A 19453-nucleotide genomic window follows, 5' to 3' on the forward strand; every position below is an offset into this window, starting at 1 on the left:
TGGGACTTTATTATGGTACAGAAAAAACACATTGCAGCAATGATTTCCTGTTAGATTTTGCTGTAGAAACTAAAGATCTTGCAACCAATGGTTTAATAATAAATCCTATTAAAATTAATGCTAAAAGTTTTATCTTTAAAGTCAAAGGGCATAGTGGATTTTCTTATTGTACTCGATGCAAGATTTAAGGTGAATACATAGATAGTAGAGTATGTTTCCCATATACACAAATGAAGTCCACTAGTAGAGATCATATTTCCTACATTAAAACTTTGGATGAAGATTTTCACGTGTATGACACAATTTCTAATTTAGCAGAGTTGCCCAATTTCGATCCTGTTTATTCATTTAGCCTTGATTATTTACATCTTGTGAATATTGGTGTTATGAAGAAATTGTTAATGCTTTGGGTAAATAAGGACCCATTGAGTATACGTCTTCGAGCAAGAAAAGTTGATGAATTATCAAAATTAATTTTGAAACTTAATTCCTACATTACTTCTGATTTTGTTAGGAAGGGTAGGAGTATACAAGAACTTTCTAGATGGAAGGCCACAGAGCATCAATTTTTTTTTATTGCATACTGGACCGATTGTTTTAAAAAACATCATTACTGAAGCATGTTACACAAACTTTATGTCACTTAATATTGCTATGCTTATTCTTCTGAGTTTAAATTATAGTTTTCTATAAGAAATTTCTAAAGATTTTGCTAGGGAGTTACTAGATTTCTTTGTGATGAGTTTACAAAACATTTATGGCCAGCAATTTGTTTCCCATAACGTTCATAGACTACTCCATATCTGTGATGATTATTTAAGGTATGGTCCCTTAGATAACTGTTCCACGTTTATTTTTGAAAGCTTCATGAAACAGCTCAAGTCATTTTTGAGCAAACATGACAAACCTTTACAACAAGTTAATTATTGGTATAATGAAAAGAATTTTATAAATTTGAACAACAGTAATGAAGGCAAAATTAAACAATTACTAGAAGAAAAACCTACATTAAAAAATCAACATACTAATGGCCCGTTGCCAGAGTATTTAAATGGTCTTGAATATTATACTCTTTTATATAAAACTATTAAGATTAAAATTCAAAATGAAAAAAATAGTTATATTTTAACCAAAAACAAAGATATTGTAAGATGCTTAAATTTTTGTTTAAGAGATGATGGAATATTTAATAATTAGTCAAAAATTTAAAATTAAGTCAGCATTATACGAAAGCCCCATTAACTCCACAATACTAGATATATTTATAGTACAAAACCTGTCTAGTAAAATTAAATGCTGGAATGAACATGACATTAAAAAAAAAAATGGTGATATTTTTTCATGATAGCAAGTACATATAGCCATGCCAGTAATACATGATGACATCTAATTTAAAACAATTTTTTTTATTTATGTTTTTATTATTTAAATTTAAGGGCCTTCAACACTAAAATTTGTTTTCTATTTCAATCATAATATAAGATTAAGACTTTTTCTTTTTTAGTCAAAGGAACCTATATAAACCTATAGGTACTAACCTACATTTTATAAACAAAAAATATTATGTGCATTAACCGGATAGTTTTTTAATTTTTTTATTAAGATCAGCATATTTGAATTAATTTAACTTAGGTACCTAATATCTATTTTTTAACCATTAGATAGTCATTTCTTTAAAAATTAAAATATTAAATATCTTTTTAATAAATGCATAAAAAATATGCTTCCGTACAAAATGTATAATCAGTAAATGCGTAAATTTCTTCCAGGCCATTCAACATTTTCATTTCTTGAATAGCAACTTTATTTTTTGTATGTAATTTATTTTTTATTTAAATGTATATAGGTAAATAACAAATATAAAAGTACTATGCATAAATATGTATTGTATTGATAAATTTACAGAAATCAAAATTTAATACCTAATTATTATTATTCTCTAATAAAATTCAAATAAATACACTAACTTACAAAGAATAAACTAATTTACCTTTAGATGTAAAGTATCAATTAAAGTATTATAAATTATAAAAATAATTTAACAAATAGGTATCAGTAAATAATTAAATTTTTTATTGTATAAAATTAGATGTTTGGGTGGAATATTGTGAACTTCACTGATGATAATACAGTCTCAGTTGTACCTGATACGTGGTTAAAAAAAAATGTTTGTGCCTGGCTAAAAAATCAGAAAAATTCCCAAAAGATAATCGAAAGTCGAGAAAAGCCAAACAAGAATGATTTTTATTTTTACAACGTTCGAAAAATGTCTGAAATAACATATAGTTAGTGATAGTTCATTGCTTATTTTATATTAGAAAAAAAATCTGTTCGTGTATTTAAGGTAATTACATTGTACATTTTTTTTATAGCTTCTCTAGATAAAGCTAAATCTAAATTACCAAAAGCGATGATAAAATCAGATTTATCATTTACCGAAGATGAACATTTTAACGGTGTACCAAAGTATCATTTAAAACGACGTAGTGCATCTTGCAATCCTAAAAATAAAGTGTTTAAAAAAGTGAAACTTAATTCAGAATTTCAGCATGAAAGTTGTTCTAGTTACCAACCTCAGTATAACCCTGTTGATGGTACTGTTTATGCTCTATAATTTGTTACTTTATTATTAGTATTCAAGTAAAAATCGTTTTTGTTTCAGATACTATTGATCAAAATATATTAACACAATCTAAAATTAATCAAATTTCTAATATTTCTGACAATGATAGTTCTAGCATTAGTGATTTTGATGATTCTGATAAAGATCAAACATGGACTGTTAAACAAAACAAAATTTTTGAACAGGAATTTGGTAATATTAATCATCAAATTAATACATTCATTATACTGTATATTATGCATTAAATACTTTTTATCTTGAATATTATTTTAATTTAAATGTATTAAATGGTTTATATTATGTGTACTTATAGTAAAGTGTTAATGAATTTTAGATGACACGTCTCCATTGAAAGAAACTCCAATAAAATCTATCCCCAGTCCTGTTATTGTTATGACATCGCCTAGTGGACCATGGAAATTAGTCTCTGAAGTTAATATTAATAGTAGTCACACAAATAATTCTAATAACAACTCTGTTAAGCGCCAACTACAATATCCTGCTGAAAACCAAAAAATGATATCAGGTAACGTTTTAGTTTTTGTGTTTACTTACCATTAACAAAAATTTGCACATTTTTGATGAACATTTGAAATATGATTTTCTGAAAATTGTTATATATAAAACTAGAGAAGTTGCTCTCCTGTAATTAATTTATAGATGTCATTGGAGTAGGTAATTGTAATGGGCATGTTAAATTTGAATTCATTGATACCACATATTATAGGTAAAATAAAAAATGATTTTGAGCGAAGACTGTTTTCCAGTCTAGATAATTTATATATTATATTATATATTTCTATAAGTATTTTTATCATATTATTATTAGTGGATAGTTCATATTATTTTTCTCTGTCCAGTTAAGTATGTAGGTACATTAATATAGGAATTTTAAATTGGATATTGAATCAATAATTAATATTCATATAGGTAATGATTAAAATTTTAAAAGAGGAATAGTAATAATGGATAGTGTAAAATAAAATATTTAGTGGTTTTTTTTTTTTTAAATTTTGAATTACTAATAGTTTGAAGTACAACCTGAAATGGCTGTATACTTAATAATTAGTAGGTATTTATTTTCAAACACTAAGACAAGCATTAAATAAATCTAATTTTTATTGCTCAATTATTGAAATGTTATATCATGTTATGTACAATTTTTAAACGAGTTTTTTCCTTGGGTTTTCTTTTGGCAATTCTTTAAATTACATGTTTCTATTAAATTAACTAATAATCATATAGATTTATTTACTGTTTAAAATATACTAATAATTAAATGTCTTACAGATTTACATAATATCGCTTACATCTTTCTCTTTCTTGAAGTATGAAATACAAGCATTAATGATGTTATGCCATTCTATAAATGAAAATGTTGAAAAAATTATGAACAGTTCATCAGGAACAACTATAGTAACTGACGATGTGGACATAGAAACACTATTTCCTATAAAAAGTGATGAAGACCTATTAGTATTACATAACAAAATTCAAGATAAAGATTTAAGAAAATCTTTGGTAATTATTTAATATATCAAAATATGGTTTCAATGATTTAATTAAATTAACATTTTTTTTTAAAAATTATTATTCACTTATAGGTTAGTAAAATCTCTTTATTCGTTGGAAAGAAAGATATCAGAAATAGTGTTAGAAGAATTATGGGTCGTATGTTTGATGACACATTTTTGATAAACTACTCATTGTATGGTTTTAAGCAGAAAAAATCATTTTCAAGTTTGGCTTGCTACCGTTTGATTATAGGTAAGCATAAATTATTTGTTTATAATTTAAATTGAAAATATACCACTACTATATAATATTCACTTAAAATTAGGCATGTTCAGTCAATTAATTGATTAAAATGGTTCTCAAACCTATAACTTAAAAAAAAAAAAAAAATTAAAAACACCAGCTTTATCAACATAACTATTACAAAAAATACTTACTATTAATCATAATCCTAGATCCCCAGATCTTAAATGATTTTAATATATGTATAAGGAATGACCTATACATATTCATTATCAAAATTTTTATGGGAAAGACTTTGTGCCCCCTAACCCCTGACTACTGATTACACAAAAAAGTTATTAATTATTGTAAATTAAATGTTTGTTTCAGATGCATTACGACTACATATAAAATACAAGACACACACTGACAAAGAAATAGATGGACCTTTGAGAATTTGGCTCTCGCATGCTCCTTACAGACTTCAAGCAACTACTAAGAATAAAACTAAGGATAAATTAACTTAATTTATTCATTCATTATATTTGTATTACACCTCATTTGTATATTAACATACATCTATTATTATTATTATGAATTTTATAGTAGACCAAGGCGGTCTTCTTCTAATAAACACTATAGTCAAACAGTATACAGTGATCAGTCTTTTAAATTTTTATTAAAACCTATCATAGTCACCAGCTACCCAACTATTAAAAGAATGTAATAACGGTTTATAATAGTTTAATATTAATTGATCTGTTAGCTAACAACAGGTTTCCAAATCTATTAAATAATTAATAAGGTGGGTTGGTGAACAGGGGCTAGAGCCTCTCGTGTGTGTATATATATATACATATATATATATAATATGATTATAAAGTCAAGATTGTGATGTTATTATAACATACTTTGACACTATTTTAATAATGTTACAACAAGTTGGGTTCAACATTATAATAATATTAATTGAGAATGTTAATAGAACAACATTTCGGTGGCCAAAAAACTCTAAGAGAATGTTATAATAACATTAAAAAAGATAGTTATAACTATCTAGTATCTGGAAATGTTATAAAAACAACAAGGTTATTTTCTTAACATTACTGAAGTATTTCAAGAACGTAAATTTGCTATCTGGGTATTTATGTACATGGCGTACTGATATCGGTACCAATTGATACAGCGGAAAGCCCTCTAAAAGGCCCAACTACAAAAACGGTTCGACGCGCCTAAAATAAAGTGTCCGTGCGTAAACACCCCGAAAAACGCAAATTTTGACTTTCGGATCCACGAAGACGTCTCTTACAGTTTCTACACAAGACGCCGAATTTCATCACCGGCCCACATACTATAACAGGTTGACTGCCGTGGGGGGTCTATTGACCCGTCATTTACATTTACATATCGTTTAACGGAAATTTGTCTTGTATTGTCTAACAAACATTTCCAATTTGACCTTAAAAAAATGAATTTAAAAAAAATTACCTAATAACATTATATCATTATCTCACTTAGTAGAATCCAATTATTTAATAAAATCAAGTAGGGTCACTGAACCCTACGAGGCCTCTATGACACATGTGGGGTGAAAAAACCCTACAAGACAATAGGTAATCTTTATAAACTAATTTTTTCGACTTACTATATTTTTTACAAGGTTATCATAAAATAAATTTATATTACAACATCTTGTTATCTTTATTATAATAGATAAAAGTAAAATAAAATTACACATAAATAATTATAATGTATTTTTTGTTAATTATGGGCAACAACATATTTCTATAATTTACAAAGAACTTTTATGGAATTTAATAAAACAATCCCTACACATAAAAATGTTACATCCTTCACAGCGTGTTAATATTTTCTTTGTTTTATTTTGTGCCACTTTCCTTCCAAATTCAGATGACAACCTTGAATAGCATTTTTGACACATCCTTTTTTTTTAAATTGCCACAAGATATAAGTTTATGAGAGGTAGGAGTTACTGGTAGAGCTGGTACAGTAGGTTTGAATAAAAGTGGTTTAATAATTTCTTCTTTAAATCTTGTAATAGTGATGTTCTTCATAGTAACAGATTTGTAAAGTGAAAGAGCATTCACAACAGAAGTTGACAAAAGTATATCAAACGCTACTTTTCTGTACCATTTTATTAACCTTTTTAAGGGACTTGAATAAGATGCCGTTTGGTCTGAACGATCTATAAAAGATTTTCCAACGTTATAATCTTCCACCGCAAGAGGTTTTTTTATTATATCTCCAGTTCTTCGTCGTATTTCTATGGTTTCATCAGTGTGTTTAGTTGTAATTAAGTATATATCACGTTTATCTCGCCATTTCATGACAACAATATTAGAATTACTTTGCTGAGCGAAAAGTTCTCCTTTTTTTAATTTTTTACTTATTACATCACGTGGATTACCACGTCGGTCAGCTCTTAAAGTTCCGACCACATGAGTATTTTCACAGTTAAGTTTTTCGGCCAACTCTACACTAGAATACCAATTATCAATGAATAAACATCTTCCAAAATTTAAATAAGGTTTCAATAATTTTAAAACTATTTTGTGTGAAACATTAGTTTCACGAACCGCTTCTTTTCCCGCATAAATATTGTACTGTAACGTGTAGAAATCTTTTGCACAAAGCTTAAAAATTTTAATGCCGTAACGATGTGTTTTATTTTTTAAATATTGTCGAAAAATAAGTCTTCCTATAAATGGTACAACACTTTCATCGATGCAGACCTCTTCAGGTATATACCATTTTTGAAAATTAAATACTAAAAAGTCCACCAATTTTTGTATCTTATCTAACCTTCCATGTTCTGGTTTTTCGTTGTTCGAGCAATGAAACATACTTAAAATTAACTCAAATCTATTTCTACTCATTACTTCAGTAACTTTATGCACATACAATATATCTTTCCGCCAATAATCAACTAAACTCGGCATATTTACCAATCCCATCTGTTCGCGCCGCCACATCGGTCGACACACACACACACAAACACAGTCACATATTATAATTGTTATTTTTGTATTGTTTTATTTTTGTTAATTGTATTGTGAATTATTATATAACATGCAGATAAGAGCGCTATCGCGCGCCGCCGGATCGGCTGCTGATTATCATTTAATACGGCCGCCTGGCCGCGAGTCTATTCCAGTGTGCAACACGAAGCACGTATTGTTGTGTGCGTGCAGAAATTATTATTTTTGAGTATTAGTTGTGCGGGCGCTAAGCGCCAAATTTATTATATTCTTCGGCGCAAATCGCCAGCTTATTTGTATTTGTGCGGACGCGAATCGCCGCATTATTTTTGTATACTTTACGGGCGCGAATTGCCATTTTTATTATATATATATATTATTGTTACGGCTCAAATAGCCAAAAATTTGTATTTTATTTGTGTGCACTAATTGCCACTCTTTTTATTATATTATAGTGTGTGTGTCAATTATTGTTTATTCCAGGCATAGGTAGCAGCTGGCCAGCCGAGCACCGCCAATTATGTGAGTTTTTCTTTATATATTATTATTTTGTATACCGCTCTAATAGCGGCTCTATATTAATATTTTGTATACCGCTCTAATAGCGGCTCTATATTATTATTTTGTATACCGCTCTAATAGCGGCTCTATATTATTATTTTGCATACCGCTCTAATAGCGGCTCTATATTATTATTTTGTATACCGCTCTAATAGCGGCTCTATATTATTATTTTGTATACCGCTCTAATAGCGGCTCTATATTATTATTTTGTATACCGCTCTAATAGCGGCTCTATATTATTATTTTGTATACCGCTCTAATAGCGGCCTTATATTTATATTATATTTTCATATAGGGGCTCGCATAGCAGCACCCTATATTTATTACATTTTTACCTGTTGGGCCAAAAGGGCCATATTATTATATCTTTCTATACCTTTTTTGTTGCTGTGATTTTTATATTATTTTGTGTATTTTAAATTATTTGTATATTACAGCAACTTAGTTACCAAAAACCGTATTACCTTTTATTTTAGTTTTAAGTCCACACACCACATATATACACACCTACACACCCACCACACACTAGCGTTCAATAGTCTTGCTCGGCGATCCCGTCCACCTCTATTGAACTGCTATACACGTATACACACATACACAGGTCGATCGGTGTGTGAGTGTAGCGCGCGTAGTTTTTATTTCGGTGATCGGGCTCGCGTATTACAAATATACGCACCCGGCCCGTCCATATGGTGACCTCGACGTGATCTATAATTGTGCTTAATTTAGGAACGTCAATCAATAAATTTAGAATCAATTATAGATCAATATTCTACCAGTTCTCAATTTATTATTTAAAATTGAATTTTCATTTTTTCCTAGTACATAAAGGTATACGCATTTATGTTTATGACATCTTAAATAGTATTATAGCCTATTACGTTTCAAATAATATAACTATAAATATAGGTACTACTCTGGAGTACTTTTTTCTCATTTGTCTATCCTTCATCTACGCTTCAGTATGACGTTGGAAGAAGATACAAAAAGATCGTTATCTGAATTAAGGCGGAAACGAGGAACTATCAAAGCTGCACTTACTCGTGTTAATACTTTCGTAAATAAATTTGATCCTACCATTCAAGCTGTTTCTTTACTCGAATTTAGACAAGAAGAACTTCCTCAAATCAATCGTAAGTTTGATGAAATTCAGTGCCAAATCGAGTTAATTGCAATTGATGACCAGGAAGGATCTGAAGCTGAACGTGATATATTTGAACGTGAGTATTTTGCAATCAGGTCACAAATACAGGAGATAATAAATCACGAAAAGGCACCTAGTACTACGGGACATAATGTATCCTTCGGAAACAACTCGCTCGCTACCCGAACGCAACTCGCTCCAATTCCGTTACCAAGGTTCAATGGAAATATACAAGATTGGTCATCGTTTTTCGATATTTTTCAAGCTATGGTACACCGAGATGAAGGATACTCTGCCGCACAAAAATTCTATTATCTGCGCTCCTGCTTAGATGGCCCTGCTCTTGATCTAGTACGTTCGACACCAGTATGTGACGGGAACTACGAGGTAGTGATTCAGTTACTAAAACAGAGATACGATAACCGCAGTCTGGTGATTCAGTCCCATGTACGTTCTATTCTTAACTGTCCATACATGGACGATTCACCAGCTAGCTCATTGCAGAACTTATTTGCTTGTGTAACAACACATGTGGCAGCTCTCAGAGCATTGGATCAACCCGTTGAGCACTGGGATGCGTGGCTTATAACAATCGTTACTTCTAGATTAGACAAGAGTTCTGCTCAGGGATGGCTATTGCACCAGAGAAACACAGATTTACCGAGGTTCTCTGAATTAGAAAAATTCCTGGCAAGTCGATGCACAGCTCTAGAAGGTTCGGATGCACTTCAGAACAAACCGGTGAGATCATCAGCTACTGCTTCAAGTAAAAATATCTCACAACCCGGGAAAAGGGCACTGTTTGTTGCTAGTGAGACTGAAGTTTGCCCTTGTTGCCCCGGCATGCACAGATTATTCTATTGCGATAAGTTCAAGGACCTGTCAGTAACCGATAGACTTACGTTTGTCCGAAATGCAGGACGCTGTTTCAATTGTCTTTCATCAAGACACACATCTAATATGAGTAAATCGCTGTATTCTTGTCGCGAGTGCAAGGGAAAACACAACACATTGCTACACCTTGAAAGGGGGAGAAAGCAGAACAGTGACAATCATGTTCCTACTCAACCTAGTAGACAGGAAGAGGCTGCTCCTCAAGTATTACCAAGTACATCCGCATCTGCTACGCGCATCTCAGCAGCCCAACCTGGTCATGTTTTTCTCGCGACCGCTATTGTTCATGTGCGAGACAAGTGTGGCAGGCTACATGAATGTAGGGCTGTACTTGACAGCGGATCTCAGATAAACTTCATCTCCAAGAATTTAACAACTCTACTTCAATTACCAGGAAGAAAAAGTTCCCTTCCAATATGTGGAATAGGTGCTAATCAAGTGCTAGCAGCAGCTTGTATTGACTTAACGATTCAGTCCAGAACGAGTGATTATAATGTCGACTTAACTTGCTATGTACTACCAAGTATCGTTTCTGACTTATCTGCCTGTCCCATACCTGAAGGAGGATGGACAATTCCGGAAGACTTATACCCAAGGCTCGCTGATCCATTGTTCTATAAAAGAAGACCAGTTGATTTACTTATAGGTGGTGGCATTTTCTTTGACATCTTAAGAATGGAACGAAGATCTCTAAATTTGGAAGCATTATGGTTACATGACAGTCAGTTTGGCTGGATTGTTACAGGTGAACTGCATTCCACATGCTTAGTTGGTATTAATTCCGTTGGTGCTTCTCTTGAAACTGATTGGAAGGCTCTACACTTAGAGGATGATACGGTTTATGGGCGACTGTCGAAACCAAATCTCAGGATCTTAGAAGAAAAGGAAGTTGTCTTACATTTCCAAAAAACTGCAATCCGCAATGATGATGGCCGATTCGTTCTTCGATTACCAATCAAAGCAAATGCTGATAAATTAGGAGACAGTGTAACAATGGCGACATCACGCTTTATGAGTGTGGAAAGACGAATACAAAAGGATCCGTACTTACGCACAGAATATATAAAGTTTATGCAAGAATACTTAGAGATGGGCCACATGCAGGAAGTTAGCTGTGAATTATCTATTCCTTTAAATGCATACTATCTGCCGCATCACGCAGTTCAAAAGACCTCAAGTCTAACCACAAAGGTGAGAGTGGTTTTTGATGCTTCCGCCAGATCTTCTTCAGGTATATCACTAAACGATATACTAATGCGTGGCCCTACAGTCCAGGAGGAGTTGTTTGCGATATTGATTCGGTTTAGAAGACACCAACATGTAATAACATCAGATATTGAAAAAATGTTCCGGCAAGTCGCCATAGCTGAACCCGATTGGGATTTACAACGAATTTTATGGAGAAATGACCCCAGTGAATCTCTTCGTACATACAGATTAGTAACAGTTACCTATGGAACCACTCCAGCATCATATATGACTACTCAATGTCTTGTAAAATTGGCTGAAGAATTTAGTGAGCGTTATCCGAAGGCAACAACAGTCATCAGACAGGACTTCTATATGGATGACTTAATGACAGGCTCTGACACCGAAGCAGAATGCTGTCGGTTACAACAAGAAGTGAGCATGATTCTGAATTCCGCCAAGTTACCACTTCGTAAATGGTGTTCAAATTCCCAAACTGTGTTACAGTGCATAACTAAAGAAGAGCAAGATCCACTATTCGTTTTGAATATAAGTGAAGATGATACTGTTAAATCTTTGGGTCTGTGTTGGAAACCGATTGCTGATGAATTCCGCTTCCAAATAGCAGATGTACCTGAAAGCTATAAACTCACTAAAAGAACCTTGTTGTCGCAATTAAATAGAATTTTTGATCCATTAGGTTTTCTTGCACCGGTGCTCATCAAGGGAAAAATATTTCTTAAGCAACTTTGGCAATTAAAAATTGATTGGGATACACAGTTACAAGAAGACCTTCAAATGAAATGGCGTTCATATTACGAAGAATTACAAATTCTCAAAGGCTTATCAATACCACGAAAAAGTATATTTAGCATAAGTAAAAAAATAGAAATGCATGGCTTCTGCGACGCATCGTTAGAGGCTTATGGGGCTTGTATCTATGTCCGCTCGTTGGGTAATGACGGAACTTGGCATTCACAGTTGCTGTGTTCGAAGACTCGAGTAGCTCCGCTTAAAGGTATAACAATTCCTCGCTTGGAGTTAAATGGGGCACATTTGTTAGTACAGTTGATTGTCAAGATTTCTGATTCATGGAAGATAAATTCGCTAGATTTCCGCCTCTGGACTGATTCTATGGTTGTATTATCTTGGCTGAATAGCGATTCCAGCCGACTGAAAACATATGTATCGAATAGAATAACACAAATACTAGAAGTCTCCAATCCTTCTCAATGGCGACATGTGAAGACAAATGAAAACCCAGCAGATATAATTTCTCGTGGATTAAGAGCACAAGAACTAAGTACATCACAAATTTGGTGGCATGGTCCCTTTTGGCTATCTCAAGCAGACGACTGTTGGATTCACATTCCCATACAACCAGTATTAGAGACCGAACTTCCTGAACAACGACCGTTGCGTTTAGCGCTAATAGCAACAAATCCGATCAAAGACTTGGTCAGCAGCTTCTCTAGCTGGCTCAAACTTACACGTGCAGTTGGGTGGATCACAAAGTTCATTGAATATATTGCTTCAAAGCGAAGAAGGCCAATGGTCAAGTACCTCACTGTTCAAAATATCAAAGCAGCTCAAAGAACTGTACTCCAGGCAGTGCAAGAAGAAGCATTTGGTAAGGATATAGTTTCACTAAGGCAGCATAATAATGTGCCCTACCGCAGTAAGTTGAAGTCCTTAAATCCTCTGTTAAAGAACGGGTTATTAGTCGTGGGAGGCCGGTTAGAGAACGCTGCGATCTCAGAAGATCAGAGGACACCAATTATTCTACCAGCTGACCATAGAGTGACTCGTCTGATTTTTACCGAACGTCATCGGAGTTTACTACATTGTGGCCCATCAGCTCTCCTTGCCGACCTAAGACATCAATACTGGCCTCTACGTGGAAGACTTACAGCAAGATCAGTGGTCAAACGTTGCATTGATTGTGTTCGAGCAAAGCCGAAGTTCCAACATCCTCTCATGGCACCACTGCCTAAAGAAAGAGTCACCTGTACGCGTCCTTTCAGTAATACAGGCGTTGATTTCGCTGGCCCATTAATAATACGAAGCGGAATTCGTGGGAAGCCTGGAAAAAAGGCCTGGATAGCAATATTTGTCTGCTTTTCTACCAAGGCAGCACATATAGAAGCTGTTGAGGACTTGACATCTAGTGCATTTATTGCCACACTACGGCGATTTTGTTCTAGGAGAGGAAAACCTGATAAAATTTGGAGTGATAACGGCACCAACTTTGTTGGAGCAAGACGAGAACTGGCAATATACACTAAGGGCATTGAGTCACAGTTAGCAAATGAAGGCATCAACTGGCATTTCAACCCGCCATCAACCCCACACTTTGGAGGCATTTGGGAAAGCTGCGTAAAGAGTGCAAAGCACCATTTAACAAGAATTGTCAAGGATGCATACTTAACTCTGAGCGAGCTTCAGACACTACTGTGTCAAATTGAAGCATGCCTAAATTCACGCCCTCTTTCACCATTGAGTAGTAGCTCACAAGACTTGGAACCCCTCACTCCCGCTCACTTTTTAATCGGGGGTCCAATCACGTTACCTCCAGAACCAGATTTGGCATCACAGCAAATAAGCGGTTTAAGACGGTGGAGACTAGTACAAGCTCTCATGCAGACATTTTGGAGCAGATGGACCTCAGAATACCTCCCTCAGCTTCAGGTCAGGGGAAAATGGACAACTGCATCTAAACCTTTGGCAATCGGAGATGTCGTAATTGTCAAGGAAGATAACATGGCTCCATGCAAGTGGAAAATGGCTCGCATAATATGTCTTCATCCAGGCAAGGATGGTCACACCCGAGTAGTCACCATACGAACAGCAAATGGCACAGAGACCAAAAGACCAGTAATCAAATTATGCTACCTGCCAGTTGAAAAAGAATTGGAAAATAACTGAAAATTACCATTTTCAAGGGGGGAGAATGTTCGCGCCGCCACATCGGTCGACACACACACACACAAACACAGTCACATATTATAATTGTTATTTTTGTATTGTTTTATTTTTGTTAATTGTATTGTGAATTATTATATAACATGCAGATAAGAGCGCTATCGCGCGCCGCCGGATCGGCTGCTGATTATCATTTAATACGGCCGCCTGGCCGCGAGTCTATTCCAGTGTGCAACACGAAGCACGTATTGTTGTGTGCGTGCAGAAATTATTATTTTTGAGTATTAGTTGTGCGGGCGCTAAGCGCCAAATTTATTATATTCTTCGGCGCAAATCGCCAGCTTATTTGTATTTGTGCGGACGCGAATCGCCGCATTATTTTTGTATACTTTACGGGCGCGAATTGCCATTTTTATTATATATATATATTATTGTTACGGCTCAAATAGCCAAAAATTTGTATTTTATTTGTGTGCACTAATTGCCACTCTTTTTATTATATTATAGTGTGTGTGTCAATTATTGTTTATTCCAGGCATAGGTAGCAGCTGGCCAGCCGAGCACCGCCAATTATGTGAGTTTTTCTTTATATATTATTATTTTGTATACCGCTCTAATAGCGGCTCTATATTAATATTTTGTATACCGCTCTAATAGCGGCTCTATATTATTATTTTGTATACCGCTCTAATAGCGGCTCTATATTATTATTTTGCATACCGCTCTAATAGCGGCTCTATATTATTATTTTGTATACCGCTCTAATAGCGGCTCTATATTATTATTTTGTATACCGCTCTAATAGCGGCTCTATATTATTATTTTGTATACCGCTCTAATAGCGGCTCTATATTATTATTTTGTATACCGCTCTAATAGCGGCCTTATATTTATATTATATTTTCATATAGGGGCTCGCATAGCAGCACCCTATATTTATTACATTTTTACCTGTTGGGCCAAAAGGGCCATATTATTATATCTTTCTATACCTTTTTTGTTGCTGTGATTTTTATATTATTTTGTGTATTTTAAATTATTTGTATATTACAGCAACTTAGTTACCAAAAACCGTATTACCTTTTATTTTAGTTTTAAGTCCACACACCACATATATACACACCTACACACCCACCACACACTAGCGTTCAATAGTCTTGCTCGGCGATCCCGTCCACCTCTATTGAACTGCTATACACGTATACACACATACACAGGTCGATCGGTGTGTGAGTGTAGCGCGCGTAGTTTTTATTTCGGTGATCGGGCTCGCGTATTACAAATATACGCACCCGGCCCGTCCACCATCCACATAACAAGGCCCAGAAAATTCCTCATTTCTGTACGATCAATCGGGTTCCATTTTTTTAATCGAGAATATGCCTTCAATTTACGATTACGAAGAGATTGCGAGGCATATCGGTTTGTTTCTATTATTAAAAAGTCTAAAAATTCTTCATCAAGAAATAAACCATAAAAATCAATGGGCAAACAATCCGTCATTGTTTCCATAATGTCTGAATTTATACCAACTTCCAAATTATGAGGATTATATTGTATATTATTAAGATTACCTATAACTGGTCCCCAAGTTAGTGTTGTAGTTTCATTTTGAATGTTATTTTCAACTGCAGCTCTTTCGTTTTCAAAATGTTCAACTTCAATCTCTTCACCGATATCTTCGTAATTTTCACCATCATTCCAATCAGAATCTTTGTCTGAATCATCAACTTCCTATTTATAAATAAAATAAATTTGTTTTGTTAAAAAGTACCAAAATAAAAATATTTGTAAGTATTTACTTCCTCATCACTGTCGCTTATAAGTTCCGCATCACTGTCATTTAACCAATTTTCAATTATTTCTTCCATTTCTTGAATAAATAGTTGTAATTAATAATTATTAATTACATTCAATACTTATATTGTAACAGTTAATAATATATTGTTGTCGTTACCGTACAATGTAGAAATAACAACGCCGTTAACAGTGTACACTGAGTGATAGAACACGATTGAGTAATAACATAAAATAGTATAATAATAAAAATAAAACTAGCTTATCATTATACGTATATTACCCGTATACGCACATTCATTGGAAAAATACGTCGTTAAATTAAAAATAGATTTAGATTCATAAGAAATATTTTAATCTCAAAACCATTTAACAGAATTGCCCAGGAGGCCATGACAAAATATGTTTCCGTACGAAAGTGTATATTTTGACGGTTTTCATAACCCTACGAGGCCTAAAAATGATTTTAATCTTTAGGGTTCAAAGACCCCACAAAGCCCAATGGTAAAAGTATACTGTAGGGTTATTAGATCCCGCAAAGAAATTATAGCAGGTTACAAATTTTTAGCATGGCAGTCAACCTGATAAGAAAACTCGAGTTTCAGAAACGTGGACACGACATAACGAGTTTTTATGAAATAATTTTGAGGGGAGGTGGAGGGGGGATCAAAAGTACCCCGATTATGGGGGGGGGGGACTATTTAGAGAGTCTAAATATAAAACTTTTGGTGGTAAAACAGGATACCCAAGTTGAAACCGGACAGAGATGATAATATATCTAAATGTGTGCGTGGATTGATATTTGTGTCCAAAGTGCTCAGCCCGTTTAGTCATGATAAATTAATAAATAAATAACAATGTAAAATATATGTTACAAATTTTAAATACCCATAAATTCATTTAAAAATAACATATAAATAAATAATTACTTGTAAAATATTTTTTCTTTCAATTTTGATTCTATGTTAATTCTAATATTAAAGCTAACATTACAAAATTGGATCTGCTGTGCGCAAATTTGGTTGTTGTGTAAACTGTTGTGTATAGAATTCAATTGGAGGAAGTCCATACTGATAAATTGATCATCAATTAGAGAAGATGTATCATTGATTGTGCCACTAAACATAAGACTCTAGTTAGTGGAACTCCAGGATACACCTGGTAAGTTGAAATCACCACAAAATAAACCTAGATCACAATTTGACGATTCCCACGTTAGGTCCGCAGATTTCGTGTAGGGTTATATAGGGAGGGATATATACCACACTAATAAGAGCAGAGAGTTCATTTGTTACAGAAATACGAACAAATAATTGTTCGAAATTTTGTACATCTATAGGGACGAGCTGAGAGCGTAGATTATTCCAACATCATTAAGAACTCCACCACCACGAGAGATGTTGCTAGAATGAATGCTTCTATCACATCTAAATATAGTATAACCGGAAAAGTTAAGCTCAGCATTGTTTATATCATTAGAGAGCCATGTCTCCGTTAGTAAAAAAATATCATATGATAAAAGAACAAAGTTAGAATGCAAATTGAATCATTTTGATCTAAGGCCTTTAACATTTTGGTAAAATTAAAATTATACATTTCATTATAACAATAAATTATTATTTTTAGAAAATTTATTTTTAAATGAGAGAAACTCAAGTACATAGATATTCATGGAAGAATTAAGATTATTACAAATAATACAGTTAGGGGTTACCGTGAAGATAGGATGATGACAGTCCTTGGAGATGAATGAATGCATGCAGGCGACTAATTTTTTGAATGCAAAGAAGATGGATGATTCGAGTGACTACCAGAAACACCACCATCATTAGGTATAATAAGTGGAATTCCACTCCTATACCTGATGGAGATGTTATGTTCACCGTTTTTCTTACGGTTCTCGAGCTCTGTGTAGACACGACGAATTTCTTGACGTTCAACGAGGGTGCTGTGACGTGAGATGGATATTGAGTTAGCTGGGACCTATTGAGTTCGCTTATGAGAGTTGAAGACAGACACAAGACTAAGAGCCATTTCCTTAGATGAAAGTACCACCTTTCCCACATAGCATTTCGAAAATATTAATATTTTCACAATATTTGAATCATGTTTTATCTCAAATATTTAAGTTTAAATATTTTACGATTATTTTGAAAATATTTGATTTCCAAATATTTTTTACCAAATATAATCAAAACATTATCAAAACATTTCACATTTAATATTATAAATCTATTTTGCTTATAATCTTTTGAAAATATTTGATCTCTAAATATTTTTAACGAAATATAATCAAAACATTATCAAACCATTTCACATTTAATATTATAAATCTATTTTGCTTATAATCTTTTGAAAATATTTGATTTCTAAATATTTTAAATTTGACCAATTTTATTATTATATTATATAATATTATTATAATCAAAACATTTTCATACTGAATATTTTAATAATTCATTTTGCTATTTTTGTTTTGAAAATATATTTTGATCTCTAAATATTAGTTGTAGGTATCTAAATATTATGGAAACATGTTCAAAACACTTATTTTTAGGCAGAGCTATATTAAACAAATTTTATTCAACCTACCAAAGTTTGTTGTTTTAGTTTAGTTATAAACGGTCAATATAATATTATAGGGAACGGACCATTTACGTCGGCTCCTAGCTCCTACCATTTTTTGTTTTTAAATAATACATATAATTACACGGGATTTCGGTAATGTACTCGACGATGACGATGACATTCGTACGATTATAAAAATAATTTTCAAATAACGCAACTGAATATTTAGATAGTTTTTGGTCACGATGATGACGTTAGCCTATAGCCGTCGTTCTCGCTCGTTTCCTACAGGGAATCCCGTAGCTATCCGCCGTAGCCGTAGTTTTTTTTTTATTTTCGAAGAATATATAGTACGGTGACCCGTTATCGGATGCTGCTCGGTGAACGAGAAAAAAAAATATTATTAATTAACTTGAATACGATTATTAAACCGTTCAAATATTTTTTTAGATTAATATTTTGTTTATCTTTTTTACGTAAATCTTTTCGATGTATTTTAATAGTTATTCTGCTATTCGAGGTGGAGACGAATCCAACAAATCAGAGATCATCAAAATTGGTCCAGCTGTTCTTGAGTTAGGTATAAATGATGGGACTAATCCGACTTGTTTTATTTATATAAAAAATTTCTAATCAATGTTTATTAATTATTATAATGTTTTCCTATCGGTCGTCACTCGTCAGTCTGGCACTCGAAAGTCGAAATGTTTGATATAAATCAATAATTATAGTGAACACTGGACAATCTGTAGTAGTGGTGTAGTGCAGCTGGTCGAATATAATTATACATTATCGAAATAGTAAATAGTTGGAAAACCCAATTCTAATCGTCGTCGCAATCTTTGTTGTCGTCGCCATCGTCGCGCGTCGTCGCTTTATTAGTTATTCGTAATTATTACACATTTACACAAATTTTATTGTCATTATCGTAATCGTATCATATACGCGCATTGTCCGTACTTTTCAGTTTTCTGCATAGTGTATAAAATATTTAATATTACACAAATATCACTTTAC

At 33.1% G+C, this 19453-nt stretch overlaps 3 protein-coding genes across 3 annotated transcripts; all 3 read left to right on the forward strand.

Moving 5' to 3' along the window:
- The first annotated feature begins 230 nt into the window (after positions 1 to 230).
- On the forward strand, positions 231 to 4087 carry LOC149062972 (uncharacterized). Its single transcript, XM_089215468.1, has 6 exons — positions 231 to 410; positions 877 to 1054; positions 2319 to 2594; positions 2663 to 2815; positions 2958 to 3149; positions 3914 to 4087. Exons 1-6 carry the CDS (start codon positions 231 to 233, stop codon positions 3955 to 3957), a joined length of 1023 nt encoding a protein of 340 aa, XP_089071594.1. The 3' UTR covers positions 3958 to 4087.
- Positions 3974 to 4910, forward strand: LOC149062973 (uncharacterized). The gene is made up of 3 exons (XM_089215469.1): positions 3974 to 4144; positions 4228 to 4390; positions 4751 to 4910. Exons 1-3 carry the CDS (start codon positions 3974 to 3976, stop codon positions 4885 to 4887), a joined length of 471 nt encoding a protein of 156 aa, XP_089071595.1. The 3' UTR covers positions 4888 to 4910.
- A 3977-nt stretch (positions 4911 to 8887) lies between these two features.
- Positions 8888 to 14074, forward strand: LOC107170236 (uncharacterized). Its single transcript, XM_015520303.2, has one exon. It carries the CDS (start codon positions 8888 to 8890, stop codon positions 14072 to 14074), a length of 5187 nt encoding a protein of 1728 aa, XP_015375789.2.
- The last annotated feature ends 5379 nt before the right edge of the window (positions 14075 to 19453 follow it).

The sequence above is a fragment of the Diuraphis noxia genome, unplaced genomic scaffold (genome assembly GCF_037042655.1).
Source record: "Diuraphis noxia isolate RWA-SAM2 unplaced genomic scaffold, SU_Dnox_SAM2 contig0001, whole genome shotgun sequence".
Taxonomy (NCBI): Eukaryota; Metazoa; Arthropoda; class Insecta; order Hemiptera; family Aphididae; genus Diuraphis; species Diuraphis noxia.